The sequence below is a fragment of the Sinohyriopsis cumingii genome, chromosome 10 (assembly GCF_028554795.1).
Source record: "Sinohyriopsis cumingii isolate HCF-2022 chromosome 10, ASM2855479v2, whole genome shotgun sequence".
Classification (NCBI taxonomy): Eukaryota; Metazoa; Mollusca; class Bivalvia; order Unionida; family Unionidae; genus Sinohyriopsis; species Sinohyriopsis cumingii.
Window position 1 is genome coordinate 73,912,730 of NC_142970.1, and position 16,149 is coordinate 73,928,878.

Here is a 16,149-nt window from a genome sequence, read left to right on the forward strand (position 1 = left end):
CTTGGGGGAGTTTGTAGGGTTGTGAAGAGTGTCCGACACCTGTATGTGGATCCGGAAGGAACTTACACGAGGTATATAGGGACGCTGATAACCGAAACTCAATAAGTCCGATCCTGTGGATTGCTATAACAACAAACATCTGCCAATACTCCATCCATGCACCACAAGAAGCGGGTATGAAGTATATGGGCATAATAGTTGAGTACATTTAAGTACTGACACAAATGGGGGTCAAAAGCAAAGCCGTAAATGCATGAAACTTGGCAATGGCAATAACATTAGCTGATTTGATAAAGGGCACCTAGAACAGAGCTGGAATATTACGCTATGCAAGAAATGTCCCAAACAAACAACATGGTGGAAGGAGGGGAGGCGGGTATCTTTCCACAAATAATGTTAAAAATTAAATGCATAATCTGCACTGAAAGGAATGCATCTCTACAGGTGTATCAGTTATATGAATGATGCTGACAACGTTTGATCACATGCTTCAACTCAGTCATCTGATTGGTTCAACAGGACAAATATCTAAATTTAGTTACTAGCTTATTAACATATATTAGCTGCAATGACATCATGTCTGGGCAGAGAACCATAGTAGACAAAGAGGGGCCCAGCAAGGAGCCAGAGAAGGATGCACTGTGTATTACTTAAACAACATTTAACCAATTAAATTATAATATATTTAACATCAGTTTCAGACATTTTACATTTAGTTGTACTTTGACTCATGCATACCTTAATGGAAACTAACGTTGTCTCCTTTTGTTCCGCTCAAAGACCCCCACTCCCTATTTGCTCTTATGCCAAAAATGACATAAGAAAATTAGGACTGCATATTGCATTCTTTAAAAAAAGACACAGATATAGAAACATGCATGAAGATTTGCAATATAAGATATCATAAACAAAATGATTTTCTTTTGAAATTCTGCAAGCTGACTTTAATGTAAACATTCTGATTTTCCTATTATATAAAGAATAACAAACTATGCTGACTCTGACTGGATGCCTAGATTTTTCTCCTGCAAAGTCATGAAAATTGATTCATAGCCATCCCAGTCAAAAGACAAAATTCTTCCTGCCCTATATAAGCAACACAGCTCAGAAGATGTGTACATTGTGTATACTCATTTATGAGTCAAGATCAACTGCAAACAATATAGACCCTGATTTGCCATTGCATAATGAACTGGAAGATCAGAGTCTTTGTTATTTGTTCTACTAACTACTCCTAACAAACTGCATAGATCCAGAACTGCCAGTGCATTATGGATGACAGATCTGGGTCTGTGCAGTTTGCAGCTATACTTGACACAAAAGAGAGTATGCATATCTTGTGAATACACATGATACCAATTTTTCAATATGATGTAACAGACATCTGAACACTCTTTACATGAAATAACAGGTATCTGAATGTTCCTAACACAAAGTAACATACATCTAAACACCATTAACATGAAGTCACATACATTTGAACACCCTTAACATTAAGTAACAGACATTTGAACACCCTTAACATTAAGTAACAGACATTTGAACATCCTTAACATTAAGTAACAGACATTTGAACATCCTTAACATTAAGTAATATACACAGACAGTTGAACACCTTTAATATGAAGTCACAGACAGTTTAACACCCTTAAGATAAAGTCACAGACATGTGAACACCCTTAACATGAAGTCACAGACATTTAAACACCCTTAACATGAAGTCACAGACATTTGAACACCCATAATATGAAGTCACAGACATGTGAACACCCTTAACATGAAGTCACAGGCATTTGAACACCCTTAAGATAAAGTCAAAGACATCTGAACACCTTTAATATTAAGTCAAAGACATCTGAACACCTTTAATATTAAGTCAAAGACATCTGAACACCTTTAATATTAGGTCAAAGACATTTGAACACCTTTAATATTAAGTTACAGACATTTGAACACCTTTAATATTAAGTTACAGACATTTGAACACCTTTAATATTAAGTTACAGACATCTGAACACCTTTAATATTAAGTTACAGACATATGAACACCTTTAATATTAAGTTACAGACATCTGAACACCTTTAATATTAAGTTACAGACATCTGAACACCTTTAATATTAAGTCACAGACATTTGAACACCTTTAATATTAAGTCACAGACATTTGAACACCCTTAAGATAAAGTCAAAGACATTTGAACACCTTTAATATGAAGTCAAAGACATTTGAACACCTTTAATATGAAGTCACAGACATTCAAACACCTTTAAGATGAATAACAGATATCTGAATACCCTTAATGTGAACAAATATCTGAACACCTGAAGTAGATAGTTTTATTACTGAGGTAAATATTTTTTTTAATGATTTTATGGATTCTGAATTAATATGACAAAAAAATTGAGAAAAATTAAATGAATAACTTACCACTCTTAAGAACCCGATTTCTTTCTTTCAAGTTTGAGGGAGTGTGCTCTTTGCTTATCAAGTAAGGATGATTACCTCTAACTAAAACTGCCTGAACATTTCCTAAAATGAAACATGGTAATATGTTGAAGCAATCACTAAGATGTTTCAAATATAATAAATTCCATTTGAAAATGATTCCAACCAGATGACAAAGAATACCACACATAGATTATATTATACCATGCCAACACAATACCATACCAACATAAAGCCATACCAACATAAAGCCAGTTGCTGCAATGAATTCTCTAAAGTATGTTTTCAGTTTAAATGAAAAGCATATATACAAACATGTTTCCAGCAGTATACAGACATGGTTCCAGCATTATACAGGCATGGTTCCAGCAGTATACAAACACGGTTCTGACATTATACAGACATGGTTCCAGCAACATACAGACATGGTTCTTACTGTATACAGACATGGTTCCAGCAGCATACAGACATGGTTCTGGCATTATACAGCTATGGTTCCAACATTATATAGACATGGTTCCAACAGTATAGAGACATGGTTCCAGCATTATACAGACATGGCTCCAGCAGTATAGAGACATAGTTCCAACAGTATACAGACATGGTTCCAGCAGTATACAGACATGGTTCCACAGTATTCTAAGGTTAATTTTCACCCATTTTTAGATATGTTCCTGGCTTTACATTTCCCAAGAACTGAGCTGTTCATGGTTCTTGTTTTATTCGACAGAAAACATTTATACAAATTTTCGCTGCCAGAGAAATTCAGCTAGTGTAAGTAAATGATATACACAAGTGAAATCTATTTTAAGCAACAATGACCTTGAACTTCCAGCTACTGACACCCTGTTTATAATACATGTACCAAGTTCTGTAGAAATTGATTTAGAAAACTAAATTCTGGACTGTCTGAGGTAAAATGCAAATGCCAAATGTTCCTTTTAGTGACAGTGACTTTGACCATGAAGGTACTGAGTCTCAGATCAACATGGGCCTTCTTTGGCTTTCTTTTTATACTTTATTTTAACTGAATTTTATGGTAAATTTAAACACCAGTATCTAAAACAATTAATGGTCAAATTTTATGATTTTTTTTTATATGTTAAACTCTCTGTCCTCAGCACTATCATGTTTGAAAACTTTATCAACAAACTTTACCAAATGTAATAATGAATATTCTAATGAAGTAGGTGTGTGTGTGTGTGTTTTGGATTTTTAACATAGCTTTAACAAATTTTTCATATCATATTGCTATGATGCCTGCAGTGTGGCAGTTCATAGTGATGTCTAGCACTGGTGCATCAGTGTTGTAGACATGTAGCATCATGTACCACCCAGTCACATTATCCTAAAACCAGGATGACCAGTCCTAACACTAATCTCTTAATGCTGAGCACCTGGCAAGGTAGCTGTAAGTACCATTTTTATAAGTCTCTGGTATGACTCACCTGTGAGGTGGACACTCTAACCACTAGGCCATTGGAGTGGCCTGAAGTGGGAGGAGATAAAGGTCTTACACAAATGGGTCAATCAGTATCCGAACACAATTTAGCAAATGACAAGTATTTCTCTGCTAAAACAAACCATCATGGGACTTTATTTATTTTCAAAGGGCAATAAGTTTCATGGTCTTGCAAAGGTTGATATTTTGGGACAGAAGATTTGGAAAATGATCCTATTGTGACTTTCCACATCAGGTCTTTAAATTTGGGGTTTGTAGCAACTACTAAATCCATGAGGATTGGTCTTGTTTAAGCTTGCTTATTAGTCCAAGTGCAAACTACACAGACCCAGATCCGCTGTCACATAACTTGTGCTGGCAAATCTGGATCTGTGAAGTTTGTTCGGAATAATACCAGTGAATTATGTGACAGCAGGTCAGGGTCTGTGTTGTTTGCAGTACTTATAAACAAATTTATATGGTAATAAATCAAAATGAGAAGATCTGGCTTAACATGAGCAAACTTAAAAATAGGTGATATTATGAACAATATCAAATTATTGTGCAAAGGCAATATTCTTTCTCCACTTGCATGGGAAACATGCTACATTATTACTTTAGTTTTCATGTTACAATATACATATCACAATAAAGATGGATGATTATCGGTGATTCTGAATCCCAACTAATGATGTTTCTGACCTGTATAGTTATGATGTCATGGCTGTAATAAAAACATGTGCCTCATGAAAATTGTATGATCTAGAAAAACTAAATCTAGTCATGCTTTTACCTCCCTGACAAGTGATATACAGCTTTGTAACAAATTCTGCATGGAACAAAATAGATAAAAAAGATAAAGTAAATCTATTTTGAGATGCTGGAATTTTAATTTTTTTACAAGTTCATGACTGATGCTGATTAAGCAGTAGAAAATATTAGTGTTAGGTTTCCTTATTAGATAGATTTACCTCCCCTCAAATAAGGATTAACATAATCCTTCAAATGCATCAGTGGAGGAAAATTTCACCCACTTTGCCAAGTGTTAAATGCCAAATTATAATTTAGGGGGTGGAATTTTTGTATTCAATACTAAAGTATAATGAATGACAAATGAGGACAAAAGTCAACATTTAATAAATAGTAGTAGCAAGACCTTAGAGGTATTGACAATGTAAAGCATATGAAACATATATACAGCAATGAAGATGGCTTGTAAAATACAATATTACAAATATGAACACTATTATCCCTAAGATTACATAAGACAAACATAACAATGATGATGCAGTCCTTGATTTAACTTTGACCTAGTACTGATTTTACTTTCATTAATGTGACCACTCCAGTGGCCAAGTGGTTGGAGTGTCCACCTCAGATGTGGGAGGTTGTGGGTTCAATCCCCGGCCAAGGCATACCAAAGACTTACAAAAATGGTACTAACGGCTGCCTCGCTTGGTGCTCAGCATTAAGAGGTTAGTGTTAGGACTGGTTGACCTGGTGTCAGGATAATGTGACTGGGTGGGACATCATGCTACATGTCTGTGACATGATGCCCCAGTGCTAGGCATCACTATAAACTGCCACAATGCAGACAGTGCAACAATATGACTGAATTGTTAAAGATATGTTAAAAATCCAAATCACACACTTTCATTAATAGCAATGACAAAACAAAAAGGAAAATTTTAACAATTAGAAAATAGCTTTTGTGACTCAAGACAGGATGAAAGAATTTGTACCTATAGCTAGGTAAGTTGATCAGTGCAAGATATGTCATATTTGCAGGACACTAACTGCTGCATGTTTTTGGATGTCAATGTAAATTAATTAATTAATTACTCCTGATTAATGTGAAAGAATACTCAAGTATCAAGATGGAAGTCAAGAAGTTTGTGTTTGTGTGCATTATGATCACAGTGAATGTCATGCATTGAAAGAATGAAGGAAATCATGAGACTTTGCCAGTCTGTGTGCACCAGGATCATTGCAAAATATCTTGTGATAAAAGAATGCTAATGTGTCATGATGGAAATCAGGATGTTTTTGTCAGTTTGTGTGATCACAGTAAAAGGTAACACAATGGAAGCATGCTTAAGTGTCTTGACAGAAATCCGGAAATTTTTGCCACTCTGTGTGCACTATGATCATGGCAAAATGGCATGTGATGAAAGATAACAGTCACATAATGACAGACTTTCCTGATTATTGTTCTAAAAATGTGAGAAGTGTTACACATCAGTAAACTGCATCATACTTCTATAAGACGTGCAAGAAATCATATATCCCTGATATCAGCCAATACAATTTTGCAAAAACCAGACCTTTTCTATATAATGTCAATGGCAGATTGCATATGCATTGATACAAATGTGAACAGGTTAACCCTAAAATTCAACAAAACAGACAAAAAATAGTCAACAATTTAAATCTGACCTTGAATAAATTTTCATGCCATGCATAATACTAAAAAGATGAATTTTAAAAAAGTAACAATTACAACAACAGCTTTTTCAACCTGAAAGTGGACAATAGAATCTACGCAATCTATCTAGGCTGACCAGTGAAAAATGTCCTTTTCTGTGGGTAAAAACTTTAATTTCTGCATCTTTTAGGATGTAAATGTGTTGCAATTAATTTTTATTTTGATTATTGTGAATGCTTCCGCTAGTTTGTGTGAACTATGATCACAGTTGACAGTCACACAATGACAGACAAAAGTCATTGATGAATGAATGAGATATTCCCCATCATCATTATACAATGGAAAACACAATCATGCACATACAGGAATGTAAGTCAACCTTCCATAGCATTACTGTTGACCTGAGTTTTTTATGCAGATATTTTGAATATAAATTTATATTTCAATAAACTTTATGGCTACATCAAATGATACATTTTAATAAACTAAATTTGCTTGAAACATTTTCTTTTAGAAGAGTGACTCTGAAGATGTCAGACATGTACAGAATTTCCAACACAGGTAATTATAAAAGTTTATGATGTGATAGAATAACTATGCACTACCTGCATTGGCAAGGTAGATAATTCCATGCTCCTTTGGAGGATCAAAGCTCTGGGATGGACTCGTCAATGCATGTTTCTCTTCCTCATTCTCCTTATTTTCACCAAATGACACTGTCACCTGTTTGTCTTCCTCCTTATCACTTAATTCTCCAAACACTTTCTTTAATGGGGTACATGTATTCTGAATCACGATTGTTAATGCAGAGCACCCACTCCATCGTACTCGTGACTTTTCATCCCTTCCATATGAAAGAAGGATATCTAATAAATAGTAAGCTTTTCGAAATGCATGTTCCATTTTAAGAGCGAATGGACTTTTCTTGTTTTTGCTTTGTTTGATGGCATCGTCGACAGAATTTGTTGTAAGATCAGTTAGTTCCATGTCTAGCATACTATCATCTATTTCACCAGGTGTTGTACTCCCTGACTTTATCAGCTCTTTGTACTTGGATTCACACAAGTTAATAATCTGATCAATGATATTTACACTTTCATCATGCAGTTGGACTCTCTCACTATTTGATGTATTCGGTCGATGGAACGAATACTGTGAAAGATCTGTTTTTTCTGCTAAGTTCTTGACATAAGTTGACTTTGTTTTTGGATCAAACTTGGCCAGTTCATTTAACAGCAGGCAATGTAATTCACTGGCTGCAACTTCTGCAGCAAAGCGGCCCTGATGTCCATCGAAAAGGGCAAGGTAGCATTTGTCTGTGTCTTCTCCAAAACAGTCTTGGTAGGTTCTGGTGTCTTCCATATCATTTTTCCATCTGCAAAGAAATCATTAAACACACTTTAGCATATCTGTCATTTATCATGCTACTCATAGTGTGGGGAAAAATCCCAGATTTTTGGGGATCATCCTAGAGTCATGAGTGACCCTGGGTTTCATTTCTCACTGAATAAAAATATTCCGCGTGCTAAGATTTTTATCATGGTGACATTTTTAATCAGAATTAGCCAATATCTTGCAAGTCTTTTCTTAATTAATTGTATTCACACATAACAGTCTAATGGATGAAAAATCAAATACATGCATGGGTGCAAAATGTTACCATGCTTTCCTCATAGAATTATATAGGCCAAAAAATAAGTCTGTATAAAGTAAAAGATTAAAAAATAAAACAAAAATCCTGAAATTGATTTGTGCAGCTAATTGAAATGGCTTAAATGAGTACTTGAAGCAATTAGTACATTTTATGTACTAATCATTATATAATATATATGATTAAATAAAAAATAAATAAAAAAATAACAAAAATAGTCCCAAAAGCGAATTGTGGATCTAATTTAGACAATTTAGCCCATTACCTGAAGTGCATAGTACATAATATATTTAATGTTGAAATAAATATTTAAAAAATAATTATTTAAAAAATTCCAAAAATTGACTTGTGCTGCTAATTGAGACAACTTAGCACAGTATCTATCTTCCTACCCTAATTATAAAACCAGTGTACTATAGGATCAGTAGCTTTCAAAGTTATTGACATGATTGCCACTTCAGGGAAGAGGGAGGGTTACACACAAATCCTTGTATTTTTATCTGTAATTTCCCTATAGAAAAAAAATCACATGATACCTTTTATTTTCACTGGCAGCAATTCCTATAGCAAGAGCACAGTCTGGGCTACAATTTAGTCCGATTCCACTGACTTCAGTATCAATTTCCTCCTGAAACTGTCGCAATTCTTCAAATGTGCCATCCAAGTGGACTTTCAAGTATTCATAGGCATCATTCACCTGCTCAACCTTAGGAAGGAAAATAACGTGTAATATTGAATAGTTTTGTCTGAAATGTGTTAGCATGCAATATGCTTAAAATTTGTGTTACTGGAAATGAACAATCATCTACTGTAACATGTCAAGTTTATTTTAAAAGTCAATTTAACTACAATCATGAGATTGAAACAATTATTTATATATAATTAATAAAATGCAATAAAAGTATAATTAAAAAAAACTACAACACATCAAAATCACCTTCTGCAGCATCAAGGAACTTTCCTGGCTACCAGAAGCCATCATCTTTTTCAGAATGGCATTTCGTCTCCGCAACAGTGCCTCTACTGTCTTGGGCTGTTCTTTAGTGTAGTGCAGAGTTGTAAGTGCAGTGTGATACAATCTGTGCTTCTTAAGAAACTGCAGGTTTACATACTGGCCACATTTTTCACAGTTTACAGAGATGTCAGGATTGGTTGGGAAAAATGGCAGATCCGTCTCTGGGGTATCTAAAGAAAAGCAGAATACATATGTCATGAATTCTCACAGTTTATGTGCAAAAATTGTTTTCTTCCAAGCATACTGTTCTTTAATTTTGGTACAACTTGGGGATTTTGTATTTAAAAAAAGTCTTCTGCAGGTGTGTGAATATTTAAAGGCAAAATGCTAATCATAAATACAACACTCCCTCATTACAACACTGTCCATGGGAGGTACAGAGTATACTGCCCCTATACTGTGACTGCCTTATATTGAGCCACATGATGCATATAGTACTCTCATTATAACACAGTTGATAGGAACTGTAGTGTATTACTGCCAAATAGTGACACCATCTAATAATGAAGCACGTGATGCATACATTACTCTCATTATAACACAGCTGATAGGAACTGTAGTGTATTACTGCCAAATAGTGACACCATCTAATAATGAAGCACATGATGCATACAGTACTCTCATTATAACACTGTTGATAGGAACTGTAGTGTATTACTGCCAAATAGTGACACCATCTAATAATGAAGCACATGTTGCATATAGTACTCTCATTATAACACTGTTGATAGGAACTATAGTGTATTACTGCCAAATAGTGACACCATCTAATAATGAAGCACATGATGCAAACAGTACTCTCATTATAACACTGTTGATAGGAACCATAGTGTATTACTGCCAAATAGTGACACCATCTAATAATGAAGCACATGATGCATATAGTACTCTCATTATAACACTGTTGATAGGAACTATAGTGTATTACTGCCAAATAGTGACACCATCTAATAATGAAGCACATGATGCATACAGTACTCTCATTATAACACTGTTGATAGGAACCATAGTGTATTACTGCCAAATAGTGACACCATCTAATAATGAAGCACATGATGCATATAGTACTCTCATTATAACACTGTTGATAGGAACTGTAGTGTATTACTGCCAAATAGTGACACAATCTAATAATGATGCATATAGTACTCTCATTATAACACTGTTGATAGTAACTATAGTGTATTACTGCCAAATAGTGACACCATCTAATAATGAAGCACATGATGCATATAGGACTCTCATTATAACACTGTTGATAGGAACCATAGTGTATTACTGCCAAATAGTGACACCATCTAATAATGAAGCACATGATGCATATAATACTCTCATTATAACACTGTTGATAGGAACCATAGTGTATTACTGCCAAATAGTGACACCATCTAATAATGAAGCACATGATGCATACAGTACTCTCATTATAACACTGTTGATAGGAACTGTAGTGTATTACTGCCAAATAGTGACACCATCTAACAGTGAAGCACATGATGCATACATTACTCTCATTATAACACTGTTGATAGGAACTATAGTGTATTACTGCCAAATAGTGACACCATCTAATAATGAAGCATGTGATGCATACAGTACTCTCATTATAGCACTGTTGATAGGAACTATAGTGTATTACTGCCAAATAGTGACACCATCTAATAATGAAGTACATGATGCATACAGTACTCTCATTATAACACTGTTGATAGGAACTATAGTGTATTACTGCCAAATGGTGACACCATCTAATAATGAAGCATGTGATGCATACAGTACTCTCATTATAACACAGTTGATAGGAACTATAGTGTATTACTGCCAAATAGTGACACCATCTAATAATGAAGCACATGATGCATACAGTACTCTCATTATAACACTGTTGATAGGAACCAGTGTGTATTACTGCCAAATAGTGACACCATCTAATAATGAAGCACATGATGCATACAGTACTCTCATTATAACACTGTTGATAGGAACTATAGTGTATTACTGCCAAATAGTGACATAATCTAATAATGAAGCATGTGATGCATACAGTACTCTCATTATAACACTGTTGATAGGAACTATAGTGTATTACTGCCAAATGGTGACACCATCTAATAATAAAGCATGTGATGCATACAGTACTCTCATTATAACACTGTTGATAGGAACTGTAGTGTATTACTGCCAAATGGTGACACCATCTAATAATGAAGCACGTGATGCATACAGTACTCTCATTATAACACTGTTGATAGGAACTATAGTGTATTACTGCCAAATAGTGACACCATCTAATAATGAAGCACATGATGCATACAGTACTCTCATTATAACACTTTTGATAGGAACCATAGTGTATTACTGCCAAATAGTGACACCATCTAATAATGAAGCACATGATGCATACAGTACTCTCATTATAACACTGTTGATAGGAACTATAGTGTATTACTGCCAAATGGTGACACCATCTAATAATCAAGCACATGATGAATACAGTACTCTCTCTTTATAACAGTCAGTGGGAGCTATAGAGTATACTACTTTATAGTGAGAATGCCTAATAATGAATTACATAATACAGTACACACTCATAACAAAGCCATAAATTGGAACCAGAAAGTATACTGCTTTATAGTGAGACCATCATATAATTAAATGTTTGATATATACAATATTCCCTGATTATAATGCTGTAAATTGGAACCAGAGAGTATACTTGCTTCTAGTAATGTCTAATAATGAAGTACATGATACATACAATACTCTCTTTTTGACAGTCAGTGGGTGCCATGTATAAAAGTTTTATGTATGATTATGCCTTATAATGAGGTACACGACACAGAACACTCTCATTATAAAGCTGTAAAGTGAAGCCAGGTTATGCTGCCTTATAGTAAGATCATCTTATAATTTAGTGTGTAATATATACAATACCTCATTATTCTAATGCTAATGTATACAATACCTCATTATTCTAATGCTGTAAATTGGAGCTGGAGAGCATACTTCAATTTAGTAATGTCTTATAATGAAGTACATAATACATACATTATTCCCTCATTATCATTCTGTAATTTGAAGCCAGAGAGTATACTTCATTTCAGTAATGTCTTATAATGAAATGCATGATACATTCATTACTCCCTAATTATAATGCTGTAAATTGGAGTCAGAGAGTATACTTCTTTTTAGTAATGTCTTATAATAAAGTACATGATACAGTACACCCTCATTATCATGCTGTAAATTGGAGTCAGAGAGTATACTTCTTTTTTAGTAATGTCTTATAATGAAGTACAAGATACATACATTAATCCCTCATTATCATGCTGTAAATTGGAGTCAGAGAGTATACTTGCTTATAGTAATGCCTTATAATGAAGTACATGATACAGTACACTCTCATTATAACACTGTCAAAGGTAGTCATGGAGTATGCCACCTTATAGTCTCAGACTGCCTTATAATGAGGTACATGATACAGTACACTCTCATTATAACACTGTCAAAGGTAGTCATGGAGTATGCCACCTTATAGTCTCAGACTGCCTTATAATGAAGTACATGATACAGTACACTCTCATTATAACACTGTCAAAGGTAGTCATGGAGTATGCCACCTTATAGTCTCAGACTGCCTTATAATGAAGTACATGATACAGTACACTCTCATTATAACACTGTCAAAGGTAGTCATGGAGTATGCCACCTTATAGTCTCAGACTGCCTTATGATGAAGTACATGATACAGTACACTCTCATTATATAACCACTCCGGTGACCTAGTGGTTAGAGCATCTGCCTCAATTGTGGGAGGTCGTGGGTTCAAGCCAGTTGAGTCATATCAAAGACTTACAAAAATGGTACTAACAACTGCTTCGGTTGGCGCTCAGCATTAAGAGGTTAGTGTTAGGACTGGTTGGCCTGGTGTCAGGATAATATGACTGGGTGGGACATCATGTTACATGTCTGCGGCATGATGCCCCAGGGCTAGACATCACTATAAAACTGCCACACTGCAGACATCGTAGTGATATGACTGAAAAAATTGTTAAAGCTATGTTAAAAAGTCCAAATCACACACACACACGCACACACTCATTATAATACTATAAATTTGAGTCAGAGAGTATAATTCTTTTTAGTAATGTCTTATAATGAAGTACGTGATACAGTACACCTTATTATAAAGCTTTAAATTGAAGCCAGAGATTATACTTCTTTTCAGAAATGTCTTATAATGAACTACATGATACATTATTCCCTTATTCTAATGCTGTAAATTGAACTTGCAGAGTGACAGCATCTTATAATGAAGGATATGACACATACAGTACTACCTCATTATAACGCTTTCCATGACAGGCAGAGTGAAACCATCCTATAATGAAGTACACGATACACATACTATTCCCTCATTATAACACTGTAATTTGGAACTACAGAGTATACTGCATTATAGTGAGATCCTCTTATAATGAGTCTCATTACTCTCCATCATAATGCAGTAAACTGGGGTCACAGAGTGAGATCATCTTATAATGAGTACATTATACATTATTCCCTCATTATAATGCTGCCCTTGGGAGCCAAAGAGTGCAACCATCTTATAATGAAGTACATAATACATATAATTTTAACACTTAATAATGAAATGGTATTCTTGGCCATACCTTATAACAGGAACCATTTTATAATGAAGGGTCTTATAGCAAGTGAGTTCTGTATTAGCAAACTATCACTCTCTAACATTTTCAAACCACATCCATAGACTGCCAAACATTATCATACTCAAACCAGGACTCTCAAAATTCTGATGTTTGTTTGGTTAGCATCTTAACACTGACCATTCAAAACATCAAAATTCTCAGCTGTCTCTAATTTTGAGATTGTTTGTCCTGGTACTTTTGGGGACATATATTTCTGTTGGATCAACACATGAACAAATCTTTGTCAAACTCACAAAATCACACCATCCACTCACCCCAACACCACGACTGATTTGCAAAAATATTAGCACAGAATTTTAATGTCAATGTTGCTGCCATCGCCAACCAAAACATCAAACCTGAATCTTATTATTGAGTAGAGCCGGTGACACAAACATTCTGTAGTCATGGCTTTAAGGATGTTTGCTTCAGCAATATTGCTTTTTTCATGGTCATTGTATTATGACCTAAGTGTATCTCTGTGCTTAGTATTCTGGGAAAAATTGAATGCAAAATATGACATGGCTAAAACTTTTGTCTCTTAGAACATATTAATGGATGAAAATGCATATGCAATTTCAATAATCAAAATAACAGTCCTGTAAAAAAAATGATATAGTGAATAAAAAGTACACAAGATCATGGAAAATAATCAGTGATTTATGAACGAACATAAATTGTCCATACAGGCTTTCTTTTGTGATTCCAATAGCTGTGTCACATTGAACTAATTTACTCACCAATGTATACTTCTCTTTTTGTATTGGTTATCTTCAACCATTGCAAATTTAATGATGTTTTCCCCTTTAAAATACTCAAATGGTGATAAGACACAAATTTCTGTACTTATCTATTGTATGACTCTTATTTAGTAAAAGAGCAGCAGAAAATGCACACCAACCTTTATCTGATTATGGATTATTGGGGTTTTTATTTTTTTATTTTATTGAAAACGTGAAGTACTCAAATGCTTAATAAATGATCATTCTCAACAAAACAATATAGCATCTTTACATGATCTATTGATGTCTTTTCCCTGAAACTCTTTCGTCGGATTATAGTCTGGTACTGAGTATAATGAGGGCTGAGTGCTCTCCTTTTCCTCTTCCTTTTTCTCCATTCTTTACTGTCTGAACATTCTGCAAGATTAAATTACAAATACAAATTGAAAATCAAAACTATTGCATTGATAATAATGTCTTAAAAAACTTATGTTCATTGTTTGTACATGTAAACATATAACTATTGGTAAAATATTGATTTAAACATCCATCTTAATTAAAATTAAAAAAATTCTGCATGAAAAGTTTTTTAAAGGACAAAATTAAAATCATTCTAAGGAATTGACAAGATATGAAAAATCAGAATAATTGACTCCAATTTCCATTTCACACAAAAATAATATGTGCAGTTCACAGCTGGTTAACTATCTTTAGTCTCTACAGGAGCTTCACTGAATTAACTGTTAAGACCATTACCTTCATTTTCAGGGTCATTATTTTCTTCTGAGTTTCTGCCTCTTTGCTAACAATTAGTTACTAATTGGTTATTGGGATTTAACTAACTTATATCCAGAAGATTTAACTAAAAATAAGATTATATATATTCTTCACAGAAACATTACAAATTTTGCATCACTAGGTAATTACAGTCCTTTTGTTGATTATGTTGTGACTGATTCAGATAGATTGCATATTTCAATAGTCACTTCCTTGGTCTAAAACATGCCAATGCTTTGACAGTTTAACTTTTAAACATTAGGTCAAGTCATCACACAAAACTGCAACTGTAAAATATCATAAGAAACACAACAATACCACTACAAAGGTTTCTAATAGTGTTTCTAATGAAAACCACCATGGTGTAATGGATCTCAGCATAACTTAATGAATATGGAGAAGTAAAGGACAGTAGCACCTAACATTTCTTTCTTCTATTTCCCAGAACAATCTGAGCTCATGGAGCAGAGATATACATAATGTGCAGATATTCTAATACAAATTGGCAATCAAACTTAGCAAAATTTATAGAACCCATCATCAATTTTCCTTGCCATAAAATTAATTTATGTCCATTGGGATCTCTGGGATAGATTTAATATAATAATAATTTAATTGCAGTTCACTTTTCTGACAATAATTGTTTAGAACTGCATGGCTCCACACATTAATGAAACCAGAAGACATCAAAGTGACTATAGTATTCTCACACCATCCTGTTTGTTTGTACCACACTACAGTACCATATTTAAAAACAGAAGGCATCAATGAATAAAAAAATGCACAAAACTGAGTGATTTCATTCATTGATTTATAAGTTCTACCCTGATTGTTGCCAGGGGGTACCAAACACTGTCAACCAACAATAAAAAAAAGGTTTTATTAGCAACAATTGGTCACAATATTTGCAAGGGCCAGTCTATATTTTCAAGCAACAGATGTAATGTAGTACACCATCTCTG

The 16,149-nt window shown here is 34.2% G+C and overlaps 1 protein-coding gene across 3 annotated transcripts in view; it reads right to left on the reverse strand.

Moving 5' to 3' along the window:
- The window catches only part of LOC149790391 (protein phosphatase 2C-like domain-containing protein 1), a 41,124-nt gene that overhangs the window by 24,119 nt on the left and 856 nt on the right, over positions 1–16,149 (reverse strand). For all 3 annotated transcript variants that reach the window (XM_089972441.1, XM_089972439.1, XM_089972440.1), the window contains exons 2-6: positions 14,703–14,827; positions 8,902–9,149; positions 8,501–8,670; positions 6,919–7,688; positions 2,430–2,531 (exon numbers count right to left, since the gene is read on the reverse strand). In XM_089972441.1, coding sequence (XP_089828567.1) covers positions 2,430–2,531; positions 6,919–7,688; positions 8,501–8,670; positions 8,902–9,149; positions 14,703–14,808 — 1,396 coding nt within the window. In that variant the 5' untranslated portion in view covers positions 14,809–14,827. The remainder of the gene's footprint in view (positions 1–2,429; positions 2,532–6,918; positions 7,689–8,500; positions 8,671–8,901; positions 9,150–14,702; positions 14,828–16,149) is intronic.